The sequence below is a fragment of the Sceloporus occidentalis genome, unplaced genomic scaffold, assembly GCF_023333645.1.
Source record: "Sceloporus occidentalis isolate IW3139 unplaced genomic scaffold, rSceOcc1.0.p SCAF_1, whole genome shotgun sequence".
In the NCBI taxonomy this organism is placed as follows: Eukaryota; Metazoa; Chordata; class Lepidosauria; order Squamata; family Phrynosomatidae; genus Sceloporus; species Sceloporus occidentalis.
The window spans coordinates 227,190,003-227,217,783 of NW_028316981.1; the positions used below are offsets into that span (position 1 = coordinate 227,190,003).

The window sequence follows — 27,781 nt, forward strand, 5'->3', positions numbered from 1 at the left end:
TGACTACGTATTAGGGTTAGGGGGGTGCGGAAGCACCGCACCTTCCTAACCCTAATACGTAGTCACTACATATTTTTTGGCAGTCTGTAACCCGCCACTGTTTTTGTATAGCAATTCTGTTGCTACCCGCCTCGATCCCCAAATGGAAGAGGCGGGATATAAATAAATAAATAAATAATAATAATAATAATAATAATAATAATAATTATTATTATTATTATTATTATTGCAAAGAGAAACTACCACAGGAAATTAAGATAAGGAGGGAAGCAGCTATAATGAATTGGAACAAAATGGAAAACAATTAAAATGGAAGGCTGGCCACAAATGAAAGCACGTCAAATGTTCTGAAAGTCGACTATTGATGGTGGAAAATGACTTGAATTTCTGAACTTATTTGCACAAAAGAAAAATCATCCTAATTCTCTTTATCCCAGGTTTGTTTATGATATCAGATACTTTCAATTTGGATCTAAAATGTCTGCCCCATATGATGTACAAAATGACTAGAGGCTCTCTTTTCAAAAGAAATAAGTTTGTATTTTAATAGTTCACACAGTGAACTTAACTACTTGGTGAACTTTGTATGGAGAGGTTCTTGCAGACTTGCAGATAATGGCAACAGCCATTTTAGTTATTAAAAGAATCTTTCTTTTTGAGGGTACAGCACCAAAAGGGGAAACTCCTCCCCTTTCAAATTATCTATCTTTATAGTGCGATTCTTTCTGGCTAGGAGGAAAGCTTCAGATAGTTTTTCAAATAACCCCAGCTGTTTAATCTGTACCCTTCAGGGAGTCCTGCTGTGTGTGTACGTGAGCGAGAAATACTTAGGTTGAAATACGAACAATCTTTGGGTTCAGCTTGGCCCTTTCTTAAAAAGTAGCGGGAGGAGACGACTAATTTCCTTTATAGAGAGTGGCATTACATGGATTGTGAACCTTTATTCTTTTTTAGCTCGGACAGGAACTTCTCCTCACTGGGGACTCTTGAAAGAAAATGCACAGATTCCTTTTGCAAAATTAGATCCGCTAACTTGGCTATTTAACTTTACTTATATAGCAAAGTGGCAGCTTTTGATCTTAATTTATAGCAAACAGATCAGCCTGGGCTTTTCTTGAAAGGTCTTATTCATCACCTCCTTTTAAAATTTACTCTTAGTGACAATCTAAAACCAGATCAGTCAGGGTGTTCTCCCTTAGGTTTTAAGTAATTTGTTTGGAATCCTAACAAATCTAATATCCCAATAGTAATGTTCATTGATCTCCCTCCCTTTCCCAGTGTGGTGACTAACCAATCAGTCAAGTATACCTGCACAACCCCCAAATTGCATAAATACTCAGAAAATACTATGGTGGAATCAATGCTGCTAGAGATAAAATCCTTTACACCAGTGGAAAGATGCAGGATACAAATCAGCTTAAGCACTTCAAGGTTTCTTAATATATCCCTAGTCTTTGGTAATGATTCGACTCACTTGGTACCTTTCTAAACATATGTTTACAGTCTACAAATGGCTTACCAGCTCTGTGTATGTATGTGCATGATGTTTTTTTAAAAAAACATTATTGTGTTGGGCGTACAACTATTCATACAAAATTATCATCTTTTTGGGGAAAACTCCAAAGGAGCACACTTGCAAACGTGGTTATGCATTAAGTGCAAATTAATGAGGGATGCTGTAAGATCCATCCATAAAGCCTCATGCAATGTTGTTTCACTCATTTGCTCTCCCTCTCTCTCTCTCTCTCTCTCTCACACACACACACACACACACAATCATATAGGCATGTGCAATTCTGCTCCCCTCCCCTTGGTGATTTAGTTTTAAGCATCTCAGTTCTTGTTAACTTCATTGGATTGTTATCTTGATTATATGAAAGGCTAATTCACATGACCACATGTATCATCATGGATAACTTCGGTGTGGAAGGGAAAATGTAGTCCAACTCAAACAGACAGCCAAACTAAGGCTGCCATTTCGGTTACTGGACAGTCTAAATGTGTAATAAATAAATGTATTACACGAGCAGGTTTACAATGGTCTCCGTCATGTTAAATCTCAATTAGAAATTTGAGACTTGAGCAACTCTAACCTGATGTTATGATGCTTTAATCTTCAAATATTTTAGATCATCAAGAGCTCACAAACACAACAAACTGTACAAGTTTAAGTCTGTACTTCTTATGCTTCTCTTTTGATCCAGATTTGAGTTTGGTGTCATAATCCCCAGCCATGTGAAAACACAACTATAGAAGAACTATTGCCACTATGAACACATGAATACAGCATGACTATTTGGATGTAAGTTTATCAAGTGCTTTGAATAATAATTACTTCAACTTGTCACTTGAATTGGACATTGGGGACAAAAATCTCACATTCCTTGGCAGGGAAAGCTACCAGTTCAATTGATTATATGGTGCCATAACCTTTTATATTTGACTTCCACCCAATTCCACAAAAAAAAAGACTTTAAAATATAACTAAAACAGTTATTAGCAGAGCCATCATATGCATGTTTACTCAAAAGTAGGTTCCACTGTATTCAACAGGGCTAGCTCCCAGGAAATTAGATGTAGTATTTTCACCTGCCTCCTGATTTTGTATCCATGATTAAAATAAATGTGGTGCTTTTGCAACTCTCCTCACTCATTGTCAAATCATCTAAGGATTTCCATGATTTGTCTTAATCAAATGTAAATTGCTTCTTGGCTGAAGCGGACAAAAAGAGAGAGAAGTTTTTTCTGTAAGAAAAAACAAGATGAAAAGCTACAGGCATATCCTAAGGCATGTTCACAAAAACTACAGGTACTTGTTCCTCTATTGATCCAAATGTCTATATCTGCTATGCAATTCTCTGAATTTCTTTATTAATGTAGAAACCACACCCACATTGAGTCTCAGCTAAGCAATCAAACATGAAAAATTAACTTGGCTCACAAACCCTTCCACTACTTTAACTGCATGACTGTATGCTTATCTACTTACAGATAAGGCACATTATCAATGGAAGTTACTTCTAGGATAACTGTATACAGTTGCCCCTCCGTTTGCGCGGACTTCAGCTCCTTTTTGTGCCCTCGAAAAGGTGCCACAGCTGTGGTGGCGCAGCTCTACAGCAGCCCTTTGGCACTGCATCATCTGGATGCAGCGCTGGAGATGCACTGTGACGCTACGTGCCGCCTGGAGCAGCATGCAATGTCAGGGTGCCCTGGAGGGTCGGAGTCGGGCATGCATTGTCTAGACGCTGCATCCTGACTTTGCCCCCAGGTGGCCTTTCAGGCCGGTCTGGACAGCCCCGTAGAGGAGGAAGCTAAATTGCCACTCCCTCTTCCAGATGGTGGTGGATCACAGGAACTTTGGATCCAGGACAGATTATCCTTTTTATTTATTTTTATTTTTTAAAATATAATTTCATTAGTTTAAAAAACATACATATACAAGAACGTTCAACAAATGACAACTTAACCTAAACAAAAAGACATAAAATACATACACTGACGAATAACGAACAGACAAAAAAAAAAGTCCCTGAGTTTCATACAGACTCAATTTCTGATGCTTTAAGTCTATTCCTACACGTCCCCATCAAAACAAAACCTTCTTGTAGCTTTCATCAGCAACCATTATCTTCATAAATATTTACTATATATTGTCTATTCCACAAAGAAAAGGGAAATTAAAAAAACGCTTGCATATTCTGCTAATGGTATTCATAGTGCTTCTTTTATAGAAATCTTACCCAAGTAAGTTTAAATTCAATCTATACCTTATCTTATTCCAAACTAAAACTGATTTCTCTTTCAGATTGTAGAAAATTTGCCAAAGGATCCCAATCTTTTTTACATTTATCCCAACCTTTCCCTTTGATTAAATATGTAAATTTGTCAATTTCCATATAGTCCAAAGGTTTCATTAGCTATTCTTCACAGTTTAAATCTTTATTACTTTTCCATTTTGAGGCATAGCTTACCCAGACTGCAATAACCATGTGAAATACTGTAGAAGTTTTCCTGATTTATTTTCTAAATTCTCATTTGGAATCATCCCTAATAAATACCATTTTGAGTCCATTTTTTCCTCTTCTTTTTAATATTTTTAATCAAATTATGTATTTAGATTATCCTTTTTAAACATTAGTTGTCATGCAGTCTAATAATGTCGAATTCATGCCTGAACTAAGAAATATGAAAGTCTGCTGATTTACTGGAGACACAGGTGACTTATTAATTCTCTGGCATCTTGTTTTACCTGTGTATTTACAATCTGATTTCTTTTCCCTTTGCTTTTTAGTATTTTTCCTTACATACTTGTAAAGCGATCATCTGTAGTCTACATATAATCAATCTTTACAAGAACATTTCTAAATATATATGGTAAATAGAAGCTTAAAATATACCACCTGCAAGTGAATAGAAATAATCTTCTTTTAGCTATCCATACCTTGGTTGGCTTATTGCAATGCACTTCATATGGAGCGGCCACTGAAGACAATTGAGAAACTTCAGCTAGTTTCAAAAATTTGCAGTTTGACTGCTAAAAGACTGAGCAGAGATCATATCTTGTCTGTATCGAAATGACTCCACTGGATCCCAGTAAGTTTCGACTTCAGTTAAAAGTGCTAGTCTTAAAGTCTGTGGATTACAAGGCAAACACTTCTGTGTCATGTTGTCCAGGGGACCCTTCACACTAAACAATTATAGCACTATGATTCCTCTTTAACTGCCATGGCAACATCCTATGGAAGTTTGGGATTTGCAGTTGATGGAGGGGTCTTTAGAATTCTGACCTACAGAGCTCTAGTGCCTCATCAAACCACAGGATTCCATTGGGTGTTGCCATGGTAGGTATAGTGGAATCATAGTGCTATAACTATGTAGTGTGAAAGGGCTCTTGCATTGGTCCACTGTAAACATGATTTAGTCAGATGTAGTTTTTCCTCAGGTGTCCCCATGATCTGATTGTTGTGGATGGTGACCTGAAAGAACACCTTCTCAATGGTGTCTACTTGCCTTCAGAATGCCCTCCTCAGCTCTTTGGCAATAGATTTGGGGGCATTCGAGAAGGAATTTTAACTGGTTGGGGCCAGTTTAAATTTATTTCTCAAAAACCTGAAATGTTTTAATTGCCTTTAGAGTTGTCTTATGTTTATTTTAATGCATTTGTTTGTTTGTTTTTTTATTATTATTATAGACAAAAAAGAGAACATATGTTTATATTAATGCATTTGATGTGTTAGTGGCTTATTTGAGTTATTGTTAGTACCTGGAGCATTTCAGGGAGAAAAGTTGGGATACAAATCAAGTAAATAAAAAATAAGCACCAGGCAAAAACAATTCTCTCTTCCTTGGCTTTAAAGAACTAATGTTGTTTTAACAGAAAGCAGTGTTCATTTCACTGTCTGTTTGAACTGCGCCTGCTGGAGGCTTAGTTTGTTTTGTTTTGCTTTATTAAGTATTCTCTATTTTATGATAGTTGTTATTGTTCTGTATTAGCTACATTTACACTAAGATATAATAAAAATTTGTGCTAAACATTTAAGTACACGAATAGACAGTACAGCCATGCCTCCCCTGACCCCATATACATGGGTTTCACATCCACGCATTCAATCATCCATGGCTTAAAGATATTTTTTAAAAATAATTCCAAAAAGCAAACCTCGATTTTGCCATTCTATATAAGGGACACCATTTTACTACCCCATTGTATATAATGGGACTTTTTGGTATCCAGAGGGGGTCTTGGAACCCAGCAGATGCAAAGGGACCACTGTACTAATTTCTAAAGAGTGACAATTTAAAACTGTTGCATGTGCTTGATTTTGAGGAGATTAAACAAATTTTCAATCATTTTTGATCTCTCATCACTGACTTGAATATCGGGTAAGCAACATATCTCTTTTCCCCCCAGAAAGTAACATCCCAATCCTAAATGCCACATCTTTAACATTTGTTTGCTTGTTATTTAGTTTATTACCCTGCCATTATCCCAGCAAGGACTCAAAGAAGCTTACAAAAATTTAAAACAAAGTCTGATTATAAATATTACAAGCTTTTTAAAATAAAAACAACAATAAAATAGACAAATCTATTAAAATTCCATACAGTCAAAAGACTTTTAAAAACATTTAAAATACCCACTATTGGCTTATCCAATATTGTGCCCTCCAGATTATACACATATTTTCAAGGGTTACTATCCACTATGCCCCAGATGCATATTTGTGGATGAATCAATTCTTAGCAATGAGTTCACAAATTCAATTTGGATTAAGATTACTAATCACATAATTAGAAAACTCTGAAAATCTACTGTGGCCAACTACATACATATTAATCTTTAAAATACCCTCATATGCACTGTAATGGAGAGAGCATGAGGACACACTGGCTTATCATATCACTAAGTTAGAGCACTCTTACACCAATAATTAAGCCTGGGGTTCTCCAACTAGTAAATCCTGCCACCAAGAAAATCAAAATACAATAAAATTAGTAAAACACGATTCAAATATGCATGAACAAGATCACACCATGGGGGGGGGGGGGGGGAGTGAAGTGGTATACATGAATTCACAGAAAGCAGATGTATTTCACATGACTATCCAGTGTCAGCAAGGAAGACTAGACTCCCAAACTACATACTCTCCTCCATATTTTGGTTTTAAAAAACCACATTGCTTTGAAAACCACGCAGTAGGACCATCAGATGAGCTCTACCCGGAGAATCTTGTTTCCTTGGCAAATACAGTAATATAATGATCCATGGTTGCTGCTCTAGTACCTTCTGCATGGTGTAGTTTTTAACTGGTTTGCAGAGCATAGCAAATGGGTCCTCCAAAGCCTTCAGTTTCTATCTGATCCTTCCAGAGACCAGCAGCTGTAATTACAATGATGTATAAACTATCTCTTCCCCCCCCCCCCCCTAAAATACTGAAACTCATCATCTCCTTGACAAAGAGTGATTCCAACACATCATTAACAGCTCTACTTGTGGTTCTTTCGGAGTAGTGCAGTATAAAACCGGAATCACTCTGTTTTCCCAAAGGCAAAAATGCTAAAATCATTGTAATGTACCACTTCTGTTTAGGCAATAAATTCTGTAATGGTGACAGGTACATCTTACAATTGACCACCATCACCAATGTTCTCATGGGATGTTGTTGGTATATGCAAACTACATGCACAAGTAAAATTTTAGCCACATGATAAACTCTAACCATTGATGTTAATGGATCCAGACGTTTGCCTTATAGCTTATACTGTCCTATTTTTTTAAACACACAATAAAACAAGCCATATATGTGCACACAAGAACTGATACATGTTTGAAATTAATGTACACTATTCCCCCCCACAAGTTTTTTGGCATTAAGTACCAGCGATAGGAAATAGAAACAAAATCCCCTTACACAGTATCTTTGCCTCAAGTAGTCTAGAGAAAACATGCTATGAAAAGAGACTCCACTTTTAGGGTTGGGTTTTTTTTTCCTCCTTTACTACTTATTCATTTTAACATGAATACAGTTGCAATTGCACATGTGCAACCACTTTTGTAAACTAGGAATAAAAGGTACTTGAAATTTTTCAAAGTCCTAAAGAGTGGCTTTGGAGTACATTTCTTAGAGATTTGCATGATTTTATAGTGGTAGGTATATTACATATGCAAATTTTATCTTCTAGGGCAAAGCGACAAAGAGAAGTATGAGTAGTCAAGACCCATGGAATCAAATGCCACTTTTATCAAAGCTCAAGGAATTACGAATTCCATAAAGCACAATGTTATTTTTCTAATGTATCCCTGATCCATAATGAGAAGCAATCTAACGTATAGATTTTGCATTCAATATCCCTGTCAAAAACTACATCACACATCAAATGTTAATGGCACTGGGGAGCTGGGGTGATTAATACCATAACAAATGGTATATATTACAAAATTTCTTTTGTTCTTTACTCACAATGACCGTACAGCCAGGATTTAACCTTTAAGGGTTAAAGAGTTTAATCAATGTCAATGTCTGATCTTCTGAAGGCGATAAAGAACAGTCTGTCTAGCGATACCCAACAGAACATCACTTTGTCAAGCCACAAAGCGCCCAAAAGCTTGTCAAGTAAGTTACCAGAAACCTCTTTGTGGTTAGAACTCAGCTCCTTCCTGCTTGACCTATTATTTGATATTTGACCACTTGGTTGCAAGACACTTGCTCTTTCCAGCTGAAATGTCACTGGGGCATCTTGTCAGCTCCCCGACATCTCAGCCTGACATACAATTTTACTTTTGTGTGCTACAAGGCAGAAAATGCAGGGCAATGGCCTTGCTTTAAATTCTGTCAGCATCAAAGATGGGCGTCACTCTTGGGTCCTACCAACAACAACAACAACAACAAAAGGAGCCTATTTTGAAGGTCAAAACAGCCATTACTTTAAAGTCTTGCGGGCTCAAACTAAATTTATTACCTGCAACACTGGTTTGGGAACTGCCCTTATAAAAGTACATAAACATATCATCTAAAAATCCTCCCTGCACAATTGTTTCTACTTCCTTATCAAACACAGACTTGATAAAAGGAAGAGTTTGCAGGGCCTGCAGGGACCAGATTCCACACTTAACTTAACTTGTTCAAATGGGCAAGTGGTATCATGTAGCTTTACAAGGAGCAACCTGACCTTCTCACATTGACCAGGAGTGACATTATTGTGCAGGAGGAGAAGCAGTCACATCATTTCTGTTTTGCACATCCTGCTTAAAGTTTGCAACTAAATGCTTGTCTTCAGTTGAGCTGACAAGAGAGAAGAGGGGGCTCAGTGAACCATGGCAGGGCTGCCATGAAATGACAGGAATCATTGGCATACATTTCAAATAGCTCTCTCAATCCTATTAAAGTATTGCAGCCCTGTTTTAAAATAGACAAGTATGAAACAACTTTGATAGATAGAGACTAAAATGGCTTATTGATTTTTTTTTTTAAAGTCTGAGGAAAATTACCCAAAATGTGTCATTCTTTAACATTTAAAAATATATTACATAAAAATGAGCTACTAGGATAAATAAAACTTTTCTTTTAATGGACTGTTTCGCTACGCTGGGAGGGGGAAGTGTAGGCATGTATGAATAGAACTCCCCCTCCTGATCCCGACAGAGAATAATGCACAATTAAAGAAGCCACAGAAAGGCAGAGAGACGGAACTGAAACATCCTCATAAAATAGGATTTTAATTCATTGTTTTTAGATTGCTTACAAAAAAAATATCAAACCCAGCATTCATTTTGCATTGCTCATTTGATGGGGGTGGGGATGTTAATGGCTGAGGAACAACACGAAGAAGGTTGAGATTGGGTTCTATTGTGTACCAAGGCAAAAGCTGCATCATAATCCGACTCGGCCTTCAGCGGCAAAAAATCTGAAATGTAACTCTGATTCATTTGGAGTAATGATCTTGAAGCTGCAGGGATACTTGAAGTGTTCCGTGACTCCTAGAGAAAATATACAGAAAGGGGGTGAGGGGGACAAAGTATATGCACATTAGGCTTCAGTCAGTTAATAAAAGCAGCAGAAATAATTTCTAATAGGCTTGTACTTTATAGCAACTCAACAAAGTTCAGCGGGTGTAAGTCCCATTAAATTCAGCAGCATTTCAGTATGTCATGTTTGTTTATTGACTATATCCATTAACAACTTCTGAAAACAGATTTGTGTAAATATGACACTTTTTATTAACATGCTTTCTAGTCTCACATTTGAACCCGGTGGCAAAAGATTCTCATACAAAAGGCTACAATCATATCTTACATGATTTCCTACAGGTTAAAGTAAATCCTACAAATAGTATTAAAAAGTACATGCATATAACAGTAATGAATTATGGAACCTAATAAATAATAAAGGAGCAGGAGGAGAGAAATTCTATCTCTCCCTAATCTTGAGCTATTTCTCAGTTTTGAATAGGTGGTATCATATGTTTAATGGACGATATTCAGCAAGAACAGTAACTACCTTTCCATAAGAACCACAGACTACTGCAGAAGATATGGTTTACATACACTAAAAGACATTATTTGGGAATATAACTCCTGCTTAACAATACTTATGGTGCATTTACATTGTAGAAATAATGCGGCTTGACACCACTTTAATTCCATCCTGTGGAATCCTGAGATTTGTAGTTTTATAAGGCCTTTTGTTTTCTCTGCTGAAGTGCTGGTGCCTTGCAAAACTACAAATCTCAGGATTCTGTAGAATTGAGCCATGGCAGTTAAAGTGGTGTCAGACTGTTATTTCTACTCTGTAGATGCACCCGGAGAAAAACAACAGGTTATTCCAAAATTAATACTAAGACACCTGAACAATACATACTATAATTCTATAGATTTAAAACGTATTTTCTTCCCATACAACTTAAAGCTGCCACTACCAGAAAAGCTATCAGAACAACTTTATTTAAAATCTAATTCACTACACACACACAGTAGGGCTACTTTAAGCACTGGCATCCAAATAGCATGGTATGTACTGAGTGAACTTATCTTAAGTGTACCAAATGTAGGATTCAGTAACAGAGTAAAAATTGCTCTAAGGGATTATTTGGAATTCTGGTACTGTGTGCTTCAGGCTTTTTGAGAGCTTCCCGCTTCCCCCTCCCCATTCCCATTACTGCTACTGGGGAGGAAAAAAAATCAATGGCTGCATCTAACACCTAGTTCAGCGATTTTCTTTGATCTTGGCTCTTTGATTTCCTGATGCAACACAAGCTGTCTTGTAGCTGGCTGAAAAGATGGACCTTTAAGAACCACCAATATGGTAGCAAGTTCAAATGGTTACCCCAAAGAGATATTTAAAAAGTAGTCATACTTTCAACTCTACAAAGGTTTTGGAGTGTGAGAATGAGTTAGAGAGGAGAACATGAACTTCTAATCTTCAGCACTATTGGATTTTCTTTAGCCCTGTTACACCTGATGTCTTGTAAGCCAAGCAATTTTTTTTTGTATTCTTTAATAATCACATTGATTTTAAGTGTTTTGCTCATCTGTGAAAGTTTAAATCATCCAAGTATTTGCATATGATACCAGAGAAATAATGCAAAAAGGAGCATTTTAATGTTTGCTGCATTTTAAATTGTGCTACAAAAACAAAAGCCAAAAACAAATGGTCATCTTGAAGAAAAACTCCTTCCTTTAAAAAAATTATAGTCACTACAACAGTGGTGTGCAAAAAAGAAATCATCTTACAATGTTTGTTTGCAGTTTATTTTCCCTTGTCCAAATTAACACGCTTATCATTCCGGTCAAAAGACAACAATCTTGTTCGACATTTCCTTTTCATCAAAATGCAGCCACTTCATAAAAAGAGAAAACAACTGCAGAACTTCAAGCTGGGGGTGTGTGAAAAATCAGGTTTCCTTGGAGAGTTGCACGAAAAAGTATGAAACTTAATGATTGGCAGCTAGTCAATAGACTGTTACAGGAAAAGGCTTCAGAGTTTGGCAGAGGTGGTGGGAAGGGGGGGCAGGATCAGGTCTGTTTCAGTACTTCGGCCCAGGCTGTACCTCATAGGAAGGAGAAGATGGAATAACATCCAACAAAGGGAATGGAAATCAGATGGCCACAGCAACCTTCACTAAAGTAGGAAATGGTTTGCTGCTATTAATTTGAACTGTTTTGATCCTGAACTGTTTTGTTGCTTTCTGTTGAAAGCAAATGAAAACAACATCCTCACAAGTATAGTTTTAACTGGAATAAAGCAAAAGAACATGGTTTGTGACTCTAAATGCATGTATGTGCGCATTGCATTATTTCTTCCTTTTAGCCTGAACTTTAAAGTGAGCTATTCAAGGTGCTGAAAGTATGGGTCCCCACCCCCAGCACCATGGGCAGCTCTTTTGAAGTTTGAACTAAACCATAGAGCAGATTCATTGCTCTGGCTGCCACTGTTGCATCCCTATTTGGCACACTATCAAACTGGCATACTTCAGATGATATACAGGAACACCAACTAAAATAGCAATAATAGTGAATGAGTTGGGACAGTTATTTCAGAAAGAGTTCTATCTCTGAAACATAGGGCCTGTACAGACAGGCCAAAATAAAGCTGCTTCAGGACATTTTGGAGGTATGCTGTTTAAATGATGCACGCGTCCTATGAGTCCAGAAGCCACACCAAAGCCACGCTCCAGTCCTTAGGACTGGAGCGTGGCTTTGAAGCAGCTTCCGGACTCTCAGGATGCATGCATCATTTAAATAGCATGCCTCCAAAATGACCCGAAGCAGCTTTATTTTGGCCTGTCTGTACAGGGCCATATATAAATGTTCACTGAGACAACTGTATTTATTGATAAACTGCTCGTAGCACCAAAAAAGACCAGGGATGCTTCACTAACCTGGCATCTGCAGTTCTTAAATAACATTGGATGTTCTTAAAATAATGTTTGAGAAGAAGAGGCAAGCTTTTCAGAACTATCTCAAGCCCTTGCATCCTGCATTGTCTTGGGACAATATCTGGTCAGGAAAAAGGCTTTCTATCACCCACTAGCACCAATCTGGCTACTACCTCAAAGCAGCCTCCCCATCTTACATATATGTGAGGATAGCAGTAGCAGAGAGTTGAGAGAATAATGTTTTCCTTCTTTCCTTTTCCCATACACTGCAGAGAGCTTCAGGATTGAATGGGTATTGTAACCTGGGAGCCCTCCCTGTCATTCAGCAGGAAGAGGAATTTGCTTCAGGCAGTATTAAGAAGTGGGGGGATTGGTGAAACCAAGACTCCAACTCCCTTTGTCTCCAGTGGTAAACCTGACTGCAGCTGATAGCAGTTGCAGCCCAACAATTTCAAACAGTCCAGGGCATTCCCCATCTCCAGTATACACATTGTTGAGTGGTTTTCTGAAAAGTCACCTTTTCAGAAATACAGGATGGCATCTTGTTGAATATTTACAATGCTGTAAACTGGACTTATGAAATCATACATTTTTGAATTCAGGTTTATGGGTACTGCACCAGTGCAACAGCCAAGAGTAACTCCCCAAACCCACCTTAGAAGCTTGGCAGCAGCTCTAGCATAAGGCCATCCAAGGTGCTGAGGAGCAAGGGGGTGAGTAGACATACATCTCCCCTCCCAGCAGCAGGCCACTTTCCAACTAGCAACTGTGACAGGACACACAACTCCAAGGCTTCCTGAGAGTCATTACTGAAAAGTGCTCCACTGTTGGAGGAGGGACTTCTTTCCCCACTGCCCCACTCTCCATCACCTTGGAAATCCCTGTGCTGGTGGTGCTACCTGACTTCTACAGTGTTGGGGGGGGGGCTCATATTGGAAGACGTACCTACAATGCAGCTATATAGTTGTAGCTACAATTCTTGATGCAGGATCTCAGCCAACATATTCTAAAACCACTGAAGTCAATTGGAGGTATTTCTTCTGTGAACTACATTCTTATGGGGCATTGGCCTCTTGCAGCAGATCTATGCACATGCATACAAATACATAAATACACAAGCATGCTCTACCTTATGAGTCGTGTCTGAATACCCAAGTGCAAATTAAAATTTTGAGATGCGTAAAGCAGGATGTCTGCAGAAGAACACCAACAGGCTGTTCTGCAAAAACAACAACCATCCTGGCCATTTTTCTTTTTGAAAGCATGCTTTCAACCTTCTTAATAGTTGACCAGGTAGGGCTGCCAAATGTTTTTGCAGTTTGTGGATACACACACACACACACACACACACCAAAACCCGAATCTGTAATACTGTTTGTGTTAGGCTCTTGCTACCATCTGTAGAGACCATCCCATGGAGCACACTTATGGCCATGCATGTTGCATATATCCCCATAAGGTTTATGCAACATGTCGTTATTATGTTCCTCCAAGTCAACTCTGACTTATGGTTGCACTATCCTAAGATTTTCTTGGCAAGATTTGTTCAGCGGAGGTTTGCCATTGCCTTCCTCTAAGGCTGAGACAGTGTGACTTGCCTAAGGTCACCCACTGTGTTTCTATGGCTAAGCAAGGATTTGAACCTGGTCTCCCAGATTCCTAGTCCAATACTCAAGCCATTACAACATGCTAGCTTTCATTAAGCAACATGATACTGTTACTAAAAGCCAACTGTGCAGCATCTCAGGTGTATACTTCTTTGACAAAGTAGTACACTCCTTGTGTTCACTGCAAACAAATAATGGTTCTAAACATTAATGCTGACAATGTCATTTTCCTTTCTCCTTCTACCTTTTTGGTTTGCATCATCATACAGCTCCAGTATACCAATCCTGTTAATGCCAATCCTCATTTTGGGGGCCAAATAAAGCTGATCCTAAATGCATGCAAACCTCCTTCTAAGAAGAGTATGTTCCCAGAACTTTCTCTTATTGGGTTTTAGAGGCAGCTATTTTTCCAACTGCAACTTTCACTTTATAATGCTGGAGGAGTACCAGGTTTACGTGCAGAAAAGAGAATCAATTAAAAAGAAATTAAAAGAGAGATTGTGTGAGCTGTTGCAGTGACATGTTTGCACAACCCCCGCAATAGTCTAGCTCTTGAATTCCATATACAGGAAAAGGTTTTCTACACTAACAACAACAATAAAGGGCCCTGATTAGTCAACACGATTAATTGCCAGACTCTGAGCGCCTTTGTAGAGATGAGTGTCTATCTACTCAGCTTCCAGCATCTAATTTTTGTCAAAATGCTCAAGCCTGATGCAGATCTAAGCTCTGGCAGAAAGTGCAGGCTGGGATGTGGGGGAAGAGAAGGAGAAAGACTATATTTACATTCACTTTGCCAAACATTAGCATCTTTTTGTCCAATCATTTGAATTCAGAAGGGTTAGGAGAAAACAGCTTAGAGAACAAGGGTTGACACATACAGTGTGAAATCTTAAGGTGCTTGAATGCAATGAGGGAGAAAGTGAGACCGAACGGCATCTCAGCTCCCTAACTGCGCTGCAGCCCGCGTGAACTTTGTGACAGGTCTCTGTCTCTCAGCCACACTTGAGTAGCTTTTGCTGACATTCAGCTGTCAGACAGCATCCCTTTACCATGCCCCTAACATGCTCTACAGCTTCACCCAATTAACTTGCTTTCACTTGACACTGCAGCAAAAAGCTTCATAATAGGTGGTCAAGGTGCACGGTGCCTTGCCTGCCCTCTAACTGCTCACGCACAGCAAGATGCTTAACTACCCCCCCCCCTTTGCCAGTTTTGCTCAGAAGTGGGGTGACTGTGATTTAGTCATCCCATTTACTATACTGGGCAGGGTACCCTGGGATTTAGCACAGAGCCAACATTAACTGAGGTTGGTTTTATTTCAAAGAATGCTTGAAGGAAAAACTAAAAAGCAGGGAACCTATATTTAATCATCAGAAATTTTGAGACAGACAGATAGCTAGGTAGATAGAGTGCAATCTTTGCTGAAAATATACTACATTAGCAATAGAAATGCCGGCATAAAAAGGGAGAGTGTCAAAGTCATTATCTCCAATAGTAGCGTTTTATGATACAGAGAAAAAAGGGCTAGGCGCAATTAAAGTGTCTTTATGATTCAGCATTCTTACACTAGGAAAATCATTAGACATTTAGATGATTAACTCTATTACATACTCCATCAAACAGGAGATAGTATTTTAAGTTTTTTTTTTAAGCTAAGTATTCCTAAAAGAGTGTATCAAAGGAAGTAAATGGAGCGTAAATCTTTAAGGGCATCAGGAAGAGATCTGAGATTTGGTTATTCGGACAACACCTATTTTAACATAGGATCACTAATGAGATTTACTCATTTTGTGCTATGTAGTTCCCCATTTTTATTAGGGTTCTACAAACACACAAGTCACCTCACTGTATGAAAGCACATTATGTGACGGATGAAAGTGTATATATCCACATGCTATGAAAGCAACATATTAAGGAGACTGTACATTTGGAGACAGCCAGTATGATATAGTAGTTTGAACAATGGGCTAAGACTCTGGAGACTAGGGTTCGAATCCCCACTCAGCCATGGAAACCACCAAATGACCTTAGGTAAGTCACACCCTCTCAGCCTCAGAGGAAGGGAAAGGCAAACCCCTTCTGAAAAAATGTTGCCAAGAAAACCCCATGACTTAGGGTTGCCATACATTGGAAATGACTCGAAGGCACACAACAACAAAAACATTTGTAGCAGCACAATAAAGTATTAAACTGAAGCTTGCAAGATTTTTTTTTTAAAGTCTTACACAAACTTTTAAAAATAGATTCTAGGAGTTGTTCATGAAAATGTGGAGATCCTAAAAATACCCCAGGATAGTTTTCAGAGGAAAAATAAAGGATAAAGAGCCAAGAGTTTATCATGATTCTTTTTAGCTCTGACTTGGTGGATCAGAATGGATGCTTGCCTACTTCTTCCCCCTTGGGTTCATGTGGTTTCTGCAGGCTATATCACAGGTTTCTAGTGAAAGGGTCTTGTGAGGAAGGGGACAACATGTGATATGTCTCCTCTCTCTTCAGAAAGAAAGAGCAATGTACCTGTGAAGGGCCACAAAACCAACATATAAAGTATTCCTCATTTATTTCCAAATATTTTCATTCCAGTCAATGACGCTGTTCCACAGTGAATGGGCTGTAGGTTGCAGACATGTTCGACACACCTTTCTTCCGGTACTGTAAGATTATAACCTGTACTTGGTTTCACAAGAGAGCAACTCCTTTTTGTTGCTCAAACTAGCAGTATTCAGCATGTATTTCATATTACAACTATGCTGCCTTGTAAAAAGCACTCTCTAGGGGGAAAGAACAATAGTTGTTATACAGTACATTTGATAAACCGCTGTTGTACGTAGATAACACTTCCTGATGTGACTGCCACATGGCATTTGTAATGAAATCACCCGCTGGGATTTCAGATGCTTCAAAATAGCTGTTCAAAAACTGAGTGCCCTCTTCAAATTCAAAATGTTTGTGGCTCATCCATTTTTATTCAATTTTTTAAAAAACTGATACACATAACTTTGGATTCAAAGACCAAAGTTCCTTGTTGTTTGTGTTCCTAATATATTCGAGACTGAGTAAATTTCTTATCCACAAAAGCAACAGAAACCGCAGATAGGTTTATGAGTTAAAGGAGGAATGCAAATATTTTGTTCCATATGAAATTATTTGAAGGACGATAGCACAAACTAACTAGTGGCAAGAGATTTTATTCATATGAGGGGAGTAGGGAGTGAGGGGAAGAGAGTTTCTATGTCGGGTACACTTGAGAATGCTGTCAAACATAAAAACTAGCTGTGCTAAAATATCTTTCAGCTTGGTTCAAGTTTTAATACACACAGAGAGTTTTGATTTAGTATAGCAGTACTGACCTTCATACAGTCTCCTCTTGGTGTAAAGCAGTATGAGAATACCGATCACTTGTGCATTTTATAGAATCAGAAATTAGTCAGAAAGAAAAGTGAATTTATTTTGAAAAGACATTGCTGAAAGTGAGGGAGAGGGGTAGAAACGCCCTAATTGATATATGAATAACCAGGAGGCGAAAAGGTCATACTTTAGGCTCAATTTCAGTTGATGTCTAACATGCATGCAAGCTTCAAATTATGCTAACTGGGCAAGAAATCAAGCTTATCAGTTATAAACAACTCGAATGTGGGTGAGCTAGGGTTACAGCTTCTATTGTTCCTGGCCTCATTTATATACATAGTTATACTTCTAACTGTACCTAAATAAAACCCCAATAACTCAACAAAAACTGTATACATAGAGAGCCACTGCAGACTGAAACCAGAACTGGAAAACATCTTTTCCTGTAATGATCATACAAGCCACCGAGGCAGTACAAATCAATATTTTCCACATACCCAACACATTCTCATTAACATTTTAAAAATTAATTAATTAATTTTTGCCTTTGGTATTAACATAACATTTGTATTCCAAATGTCGAAGAGAATGGGACTATTACATAAAATGTGGCAAGGCAGCCAGATGAAATCAATCCTAAGTAGGAAGATTGTGGAAGCTGGGCTGCATATGACTCCTAGTTATTTTTTTAGTCCCCATAATTCCTGCATTGGTAAACTTGTGCAGCACCACACACACACACACACACACACACCTTTTGGATTTTTGCATTTTTGGAGAGGGAATGTGCTCCCCAAATGTTCTGGACTCTTGTAAAAAGATATGTCCTGGTTCTCCTCCAAAACAAGACATGCAGTTCTCACATTCTTTGTTCTTCTGTGACCTGGAAGTAATTTTATATTTCCAGTTACTGGCATGCCACAACATTTTGGTGGCCTGCAGAGGTGTAGTAGTGAGGGGTGATAGTCACAGTATGATATTCTCCTCTGTGCATCCATCTCTTTCTCTCTTTCTCTCTCTCTCTCTCTCTCTCTATATATATATATATATATGTGTGTGTGTGTGTGTGTGTGTGTGTGTGTGTGTGTGTCTATGTGTGAGAAATTCATCCCTTGACAGCCAAAGTTTCCCACTGCTGGTGCATATACAAATAGGGACAAGGAAAAATAGACAGTTAACCAAAATCTGAAAGGATTACTTTTACCGTATTTGCTATTTTTGTAAATAGCAGCTGATTACATGGTTCTCAACATCCTTACATTCTCACAGCCATCCTGTGCACTGTTAGGTTAAGAAAGAAGGCCTTTGCCAACACTTAACTACTGCACCAACACCAGCTTCAAGAATTACTGCAGCACTTCAAAACTGAAAGATCCATTTTGATGCGCAGCAGGAAAGAAAAGTGCTAAAGTTTACATGAGATGCTGTTTCACCTCTGTGTTCCTAGATGAAAAGTCTCTTCAGCCAAGATTCTCTGCATTATTACAAGGGATGCAGTATTTAGACCGACATTTATTTCCTTTTTAAAAAGATTTCTGTGCTGCACTGCACTTCAGTTCCAAGTCCTCTCTCGAAGCACAATAATGGCAACAACAACAACATCTAGAGCCCTTAGTTTCCTGAGGCTGGAGCTCTAGTGTGAGTAGAAAGGACTCCAATGGGAATAGAGGTCAGTGAAGGGGGAAGACTGGGGGTACAGCATGGACAAATAAGGGAACGTTGTGGATCTACAGAACATAGTCATGTTAGTTCTCAGACATGCCCCCAAAATGAGGGAAGGGGAAGGGTTACATCAGTCCTGGAGATGCTATGAACTATTTACCTCTCAATGACAATGAAATATAAAATAACAACAAATGCTGTTATGTTTTTCCTGACATACTCACGGCCTGGCATAGCTTTGGTTGTATCAGAGCTCCCAACAGCTGATGGAAGGATTGCACTGTAAAATGACTAGAAAGTGCTTGAAGCCAGCAGTGTCACTAGCCTTGGCGTCACCCAGGGCAATAATTCATGGTGAGACCTGCTTTAAGTGGTTACTGCCTTTGAATTTTTCCTGTTTCAGTGTCACCCCCTCAAATCCTCCCATACCAGACTATGAAGAATCCTTAGTAATTTGTTTTGTACTAATGTTATTCATATAATACATCATAATTCATGTATATCACTGAATGTCATGGCAATAGTACTGCCATAAACAACTACCCAAATTACACCTTTAAATTATAATGTCATATACACAGCCTAAACGTATTTATATTTACATAGCTTCATGTGGCGAAAGTGAAAATTTAGTAAAGAAAACAATAGAATTTGAAGTAAAAACCTTTACCATCAAAATTATGTTCACTTCCAACATTAAACTTTACTGTTACATGAAATACATTAATGGATTAGGTTTGCATAATCAGGAATGGACCAAATAATGGAGACGTTGTAGGCAAGTGAATATGCAAATATAAAAATATGAAGAAAATTAACATGTCAAAACAGTTGCTTCAGTCTGTGCATAACGTCAACTTTTGATTCAAAGTTCAAAGTGAAAGCTTACAATGAGAAACTATTGATCTTTCACATGCTAACTCCTATTACGAAATATTAACAAAAATAAACTGGAGCAAAAGCCGTTATTTTCAAGACACAATGTTAACTGTACTTACTAGACATAAGACTTTACAAATACTGTAAGCACAATTAGTTTTGATTATCTGTAGTTGTTGTTGCTGCTGCTGCTGCGGTTGCTGTGTGCCTTCAAGCTGTTTCTGACTTATGGCAACCCTTATCTTGGGATTTTTGTGGCAAGGTTGGTTCAGACGAGGTTTGCCATTGCCTTCCCCTGAGGCTGAGAGAGCATGACTTGCCCAAGGTCACCCAGTGCGTTTCACGACTGAGATGGGAAGTGAATCCTGGTCTCCAGAGTCCAACACTAAACCACTACGTATCTATAGTTACTACACATGATAATGAAACAATACAAAGGAAACTATAACTGGTTCAGAATATTGCAGCCAAAGCACTGAGCAAGACCAATTACAAGAAGTGTGAGATTCTGTTTTAAGGACACAGGTTACTGTCTATTTTTGGCCACATTTCAAAGGACTTGTTATAACCCATAAAGTTATATGTGATCTGGGACCATTTTATTTCAGGGACAACATTATCTGATAAGCTTGCCTGGGTTTTATATCTGAAGGTGTTTTGTTTTTTAGTTCCACTACCATCAGAGGCATGTTTACTGGTACTGGAATAAAAGGCGTTACCTGTAGCTGCTCTGAAGCTCTGGTCTAGAACTTCTGGTTGAGACTCTTTTTCTATTGTCCTTTCAGCAAGACAAGACATTTTTAAAATTCAGGCAGAGATTTGGTATCAGTAGCTGTTTATTTCCTTTATTGCTGCACACTTTTTAAAATTTTATTTGTTTTTATCATTTTTAAAACTGACCGTTACAAATCTGGATGTATTATTGTATTTAGTATGATTTTTGAGGGAAAGGCAAGATATTAATTTAATAAATGCATTTTGAAGTTTGATTTTACCCTTCTTTAAAGCAGGATACACACCTCAGTTCACAGTTCACTTTACACTTTTCTTTATTGGAATTCAGACCAGCCATTACAAACAGTACATTTTTTAAAAAATGTGTAATATTTGTATATCAGGGAAGTGTTTCAAACTGCAAAAGTATCCTATTTAAGCAGGTCTTAATTTGAACCAGAGTTCATTAGGCCATAGCCACAAAATGTATTTCAGAACAAGAGCTCAGCTCTAAAAACTATAATCAATTAAAAAAAAAAAGACTGGCTATCTCAGCAAGTAGAATGTGAATTTCCCTCACAACAAATAGGCATAAGTTCATTAGGCCATAGCCCCAAAATGTATTGCCTTACACAGGCTTCTGAAGATGTAGAGTGGGATGATGATTTGCATCTTTTTGAATCCAAATAAATTCTGTTTCCCTCCCACAACAGTATAAATATAAATAATCTGAGGCTGTAATATTCTGTGTTGCATAGTGGCCTGAATCCATGAAAACTAATGCTAAAATATAACAAAGGCAGTCTTCAAGGTGTGGTTTGACACCACTTTAACCGCCAATGCTATGGGATTCTGGGAATTGTAGTTTGTTGTGGCACCAAAGCTCTCTGAAAAAGAAGGCTACATGCCTCCCAAAGCTACAACTCCCAGATTTCCATAGCACTGAGCAGTGGCACTTAAAGTGGTGTCAACCTGGATTATTTTTGCAGTGTGTATACAGTCTTAGTCAACATAGCAGTCCATGAAAGCTTATGCTACAACTTCCTTCATTTAGTTGGTTTCAAAGCTGCTACAAGATCCCTTAACATACTGATTTTCCAGGTTAACGCAACTATGTCTCTGATTTAACCCAAACGTGTTTTGTCTTCTGTCTTCATGACTTTGGGTTTCTGACAAAACACTGAGGCACCAGAACTCAGAAGAATTACAGATCACCAAACAGTACTGAAATCTGATGGAACCTGCTTCCTTGGCTAGGTAGCAACCAACCCTTGCCCATTAGGGGGCTTTCACCAGCAATACAGCATTTTCTCTCCACTTTCTGTTATAATTTCATTTTCATTGTGAAACAATGTACAGTCATCCCTCTGGATTCGCAGCTTTGGGAGTCATGGATTCGATTATTCCCGAGTCCCTAGCTTTGTGTGTGTGCACTCCTCCCTCTCCATCCCTCCCAGGCTTTTCCCCTGTGAGTGAGGAAAAAGCTGTGAACTCACACAGCTAGGGACTCAGGAATAATTGAGCTCCCTGAAGCCTTGGAGTGAAGGAAGACGTGGCCAAAGCGCCCTCCTTCCTTCTCTCCCAAAGTCTGAGATAGGTCCCCTGACTTCTCCCACATCTTGAGACTGAAGGAGAATGCAGCCAAAATGCCTTCCTTCCTTCCCTGCAAAGGTCTGAGAGAGGTCCCCCGACTTCTCCCAAACCTTGGCACTGAAGGAAGAAGCAGCCAGCATGTGCTCCCCTGCCGTTCCAGCGCATCAAACAGCTTGCTAGAACTGTTTAAGGCTTCAGAGGGGAAACGCACGCATGCACACACTCGCACTAGTCCCTCCCCATTATTCATAAATTTTTCAGATTCGCAAGGGTCCTCCGTCCCTTACCCCTGTGAATCCGGAGGGAAGACTATAATCTATTTGATGCTTAGTTCATATTAAATTATATCTGTATGTTTAGCAATTCCAATTACTCTATAGCAGGAGTGAGCAAAGTGCAGCCAGTGGTATACATGCAGCTCCCAGGGGTGTTTTTGTGGCTCCTGGGACCCCTTAGTGCATAATTTTTTAAAAAAAAATTCTAAAGGAAAGTTATTATTTTTTGCTCCTCCACAGCTGGAAGCCCCCAAGATGGCTTGAAGCTTCAAAACAAATATTTGCAAAGATTTTTTTGAAAAAGAATGGATCAAAAAGATCTAAAATGCTCTCTAGGGTCCCAAAACATGGTGAGAATGCCCCCATGTACCATAGATGTTTGGGGGCATTTGGGGCAACATTGTTTTGCAATTACTTTTGTTTTTTTGCAGGAGCAGGTACGGTGTGGCCCTCCAAGGTCTCCAGTGGGGAGCTAATATGCCCCCCCCCCTTAACTGCAACAGTTGCCCACCTCTGCTCTACAGGATCTTCAAGATATCTGGACATAAATTTACCATACAGATCAATATTTCTGCCTTTACTAAAGAGTGTAATTTTTAAAATGTTTTTCTTCAAATGGATTTCATGCTAAATTAGGAAACAGAAACAAGTGGTCCAAATGTACAAGCTCAACAAAATAGACATTAAAATGTTACTGCCAATGTTATGCTCTGTATGTTCTTCAGGAAAGGAAGAAATGTATTGGCTAATAATAATGCTCAACTTTTATACCCCGTGAACTTCCTGTCTCCTGTGTCACACCCACACACCTCTTTCCAAGTATTTTATATTATTCCACTTGGATTTCCAGCATTTTTTTAAAAAAAAAATACTCAGGGAACATAAAGTATGTTTTCTATATGCTCTAAAAGTGCACAGTAGAATCTTACATGATGGTGAAACCAAAACTTTTCCTGCCTAACTACAGAAATGTTTCAGCAATAGAATAAATTTTCTGTCTGAGCTATGGCATTTCCTTCATGCTGCCTTAAAACTCCTGGATAGCCTAGAGAGGGTTTTTATTCCTTTTAAGATTTCTTTAAGCAAAGGAGAAAAGAAAACAGGAAAAGAAATATGAAGAAAATCAGACACCAACAAACAGATACTAAAAGATGGTCCCATATTGCTACTTGGGAATTCAGGTTTGGTCCAAGTTACGAAATGGGTGAAGACTCTACAAAGGACTAGCATATCAATTTCTATGTTATAGCTTTTATCTGGATTTGGGAAATATGCAATAATAGTTTATTGTACAAAAAGAAAGATCACAAGAGAAATAATGGCGGGATACAGACGGGCAAAAAGGGGTGTGTTCATGACGTCATGAAGGTAGAGCCTTCAGACGGCCCTTACCTGAATGCCGCCATGAACACGCCGCCCGCACGCCCCAAGCAGGAAGAAGCGGCATTAAAAAGGTGCTGCTTTTCCCCGCTTCTTTTCTGTATGATGCGCAGCTGCGCAGCTCCGTCTGTAAGCTGCTGCACCGGTACGCCAGAATTGTTACGCTGCTAATTTAAGTTGCCCATTTAAAAGCTCCGTGTCTGCTGCGTCGCATAATGAGTTGGGGTCCTGGAACATGCGCAGTTTGCAGTCAGGCTTTAATTGCAGCGTCAGCTGCCATGCAGGTGTGGAAGCTGCAGCACAGCTGTAGCGCATTTTAAGACTCGTAACCCTAACCCTAACCCTAACCCTAGAGCAACATGTACGCATGCGCTGCTAGAATTGGGGAAAGTTTGGAATTTAAAGTGAACCCCTACACACATTCCTGCGCCATTTTCACCTAATAAAACCCCCTAAAACTTTAAATATTTACATATGTACAAGGGAGGTGATGGGGGATGGCAGGGGGACAGCGGTGGCAGCGGCGACAGCTGTGGCTGTGCATTGCAGATTCAGCAAGAGCGCGGGGACCAAAGGAGAGGAGGCATCCATGATGCTGGTGACATTGGCAACGTGCAAGCGGACAAGGATGCCAACACCAGCTGATCACCAGCTGGCAGGAGACCACTATTGTTCTTGGGCAGGGCGAGGGAAAAAGTTTTAAAGGGGCTTGGGCACTTTAAATGTGCACATAGGCTTTCTGCCGCCGCCGCTGAGCGCCGCAGCTGCGCAGCTGCGCACCCGCCAGCCGGCAAAAGAAAAAAAAAGCCCCATTTTTGGCCACCCGTGCAGAAGCTGCCTCTCTCTTTGCAGCATCCTCCGAGGTGGCGGTTTGGAAACTGCGGGTCAGAAACGGCCCCAGGTGAGGCGTCTTCACTACCCCCCATGTGGAAGCCCCATCACCTGAGCCACGCCCCCGGGGCGGGCGTTCTGCAGGTTCCGTATTCAGCAGAATACACGTCCAAGACGTCTTCCCCTGCCCGTCTGTATCCCGCCAATGATACCAAAAACCTGGCCACATCAAGGATATAAGCCAGAGCCTGTGAAACCTGAAGTCTTTCTTACAGGAAAAGGTAGGTCCCCACACTATGAGACTACCATCATCACCACCACCACCACTTATTTATCGGTATGGTGCCATCACTGTACATGGTACTTTACAAGTAAAAGAACAACAAAACAATTCCCTCCTCTCATGCTTGGTTACAATCAAACCTTCAGATCAAACAGGACATTTCTATCACTTGTGTCCTTCAAACATAATAGAGCAACCGTGCACATAAATCTTCACTTAGTATAGACCTCAGAATGCAAATACCCATGAGAGTTCCCCCCCCCCCAAAGGTATAGGTGAGCTATAGTGGAAGTTAAAAGTACTATACTGTCCTTTGCTGCAACACATGATGTGGCCCTCACACATCTGTATATCTTACTGTTGTAACCCAGAAACAAGAGTTTGGTTAAAATGGGGAGTGCGTTGGCTATGTTTTGTACATTCTTACTTCATTGAGACATAGAAAAAGGAGGAAAAAGTCAAAGTAGCGTTAACATGAATAGGCCATTTGGATTCCCTCAATTCAGGTGTCATCTGAGTATATGAACCAGAGTCTTTCAACAGCTTAACTGTTCTTTAATCCTTTCCAAAACGTCTCAGTTGATTCATAACCCCAGAACAAATCTGCCTTCCTTTTGTGTTTAACCCACAGTTTAGCACTGAATAATGGATGCTTCTATCCCTCTATCTTGAAACAGCGTCTTCAAAAGGGAGGAGGAAATACCTAAGTAAAAGTCTCTGACTCTGGAAAGAAGTAAATTTATCTACCTTTGTACAGAATAGTTCTTTTCTTCTGCAAAGCCAGTTCAATTATGTTCTTAGCTCTATTCTTTTAGAAAACTTTCTACTCGAGGTTAAACAGCCTGATCTAGTTTTCAACACACAGCAGCTTTTCCCACCTCTTATGAGCCTTTTATTCCTACTGTAGCAGAGGCCGTATTGTTGGGTCTTTGTATAGTGATGTGTCAGACACTGTCACTCGCAGACAAATGGGATGAAGGCGAACTGTAAAAAAGAGGATATAATAGAAAAAGCAAAGACGAGAGGAAAACTAACTGCTGCATGCTCATTCATTGTCCGACTACTGCAGTCAACATGTAGAGGCATAGTGACATTCTCCCTCTATTTTTATACTACTTTATTTTTGCAAACTAAAGAGAAAATTGCTGCAAACAGAGAATAGTTGTACCAAGATAGACACATGGCAATCCACCAAACACTAGAGAAGCATTCCTGCAGAACCTTTGCACTGTGTTTATATGGCAACTGCTGCCCTACAGCTGACAAAATAATGTACTAATAATGTGAAAGGCCTATGTATGAACAAATTCCCAGAACTTACTACATTGTGTTGTATGCTGGGAAATTTTGTTGTGAACGGAGCAGGGTACACTTGGTTTATGCACCTTGCTCACTGCAAGAAACTTTAACGGTACTACTAAATTACCCCTAGTACCGCTAGTCCATGGTCTGCTTCCAGAAACAATTCTTGAAGTGAAGTCGAAGAATTTATTACAGCCAACAAGATCTAGGCTGACATCAGTTTCCCAGAGGGACTTTTCTACTGCTGCTCCAAAATTATGGAACAACCTGGCAGAGGAGATCCACCACATTTCCACTCTGACAGCTTTTTTAAAAAGCTTTAACTCTGGGAATTTTTCTGTCCCTTCCTTTGTCCTTTCTGCATCTAGTAACATTATGGGACAGAAAACATGGCCCTTTCCATTCTGCTGTAGAGCATCTTTGCAAAGGTATCACCACTTCTTCCTCCTTGATGAAGGTTAAACTCCTAGCTCAGTTGAAGTTTATAGTTTAGTATTATCCATTTTACTGAGGTAATAACAACCATTTCATTTTCTTAAATATATCAGTGTTCTCCAGCATCATCTCAGTAACAGAGAGCTGCACTCTTCCTCAAATATTGCCCAAAAGAGAGTTTTTAACGTGTCAAAATGTCCCCCTACATAGGTAAAACTAGCCTAAAAAGTTTAAATATGAAAATAGCATGTTGCCCTAAGATTTACTTCTCTGCAGGTGTAAATACATTAATCTAATAATAAGATTTCCTACTGAGAAAAGTGTTATTTATATTTAAATATTAAAACTATTTAATGAGCATGCTCCCCTGCCCTCCAAAAAGTAAGTAAAGTGTGTGCCTTAACCTGCTTGAGGCAAAGGAAGTTTCAAAGATATTGGATTTGAAACTAGCCATTATTTCCCATGTTGCAAAAATGGCAATTTTATTTCCCGACAGCAAATGAAACTGTCAGGAAAATTTAGATGCAATAAAACTCTGCGCTTAAACCAACATGCTGGATTTGGACTAAAACTGAATTAAAGGAATTAAAATTAAGCATTATGTCAGTCAAACTTTCTCTTTTTTTTAAAAAAATGATATTAAAATAGGGAAATTTAGTGGAAAAATTTTGAGAGTCAGGACTCGGTGAAGCCCCAAACAGGACCTGTCCACTTCATCTCTATCAATTGTGTCACATTGGAAATTTGCACACTGAAAAATATTTTGCATAAGTGTCTTGCTCCTGGCAACCTTTCCACCTTTATAAAAAGTTGTCAAGGTAGTGTGTGACTTTCAGAGAGCAAAGTTTTCGAATGGTGGCTTCAGTCCAAAGCTAGCTAATAACGGCTGACATGCACTGGAATCTTGAGGCCTAAATCAACATTGTTTTCACAGCTGTAATTAAGCCACCTAATCAGAAGCACATTTTGACGGGACAGTTTCTGGAAGCCAGACATTACTATTTCTTATGCCTGGAGCGCAGTGGCTCATGAGAGGTCCTCATCTAATTTCAGGGAGGGGGAGAGAGAGTGAGTTAGTTTAAAAGTGGCAGTAA

At 39.1% G+C, this 27,781-nt stretch overlaps 1 protein-coding gene across 3 annotated transcripts in view; it reads right to left on the minus strand.

Moving 5' to 3' along the window:
* Positions 1 to 9,223: 9,223 nt before the first annotated feature.
* Positions 9,224 to 27,781, minus strand: part of CCDC171 (coiled-coil domain containing 171) — a 199,382-nt gene continuing 180,824 nt past the window's right edge. For all 3 annotated transcript variants that reach the window (XM_089511607.1, XM_089511617.1, XM_089511597.1), the window contains one exon: positions 9,224 to 9,481. In XM_089511607.1, coding sequence (XP_089367733.1) covers positions 9,284 to 9,481 — 198 coding nt within the window. In that variant the 3' untranslated portion in view covers positions 9,224 to 9,283. The remainder of the gene's footprint in view (positions 9,482 to 27,781) is intronic.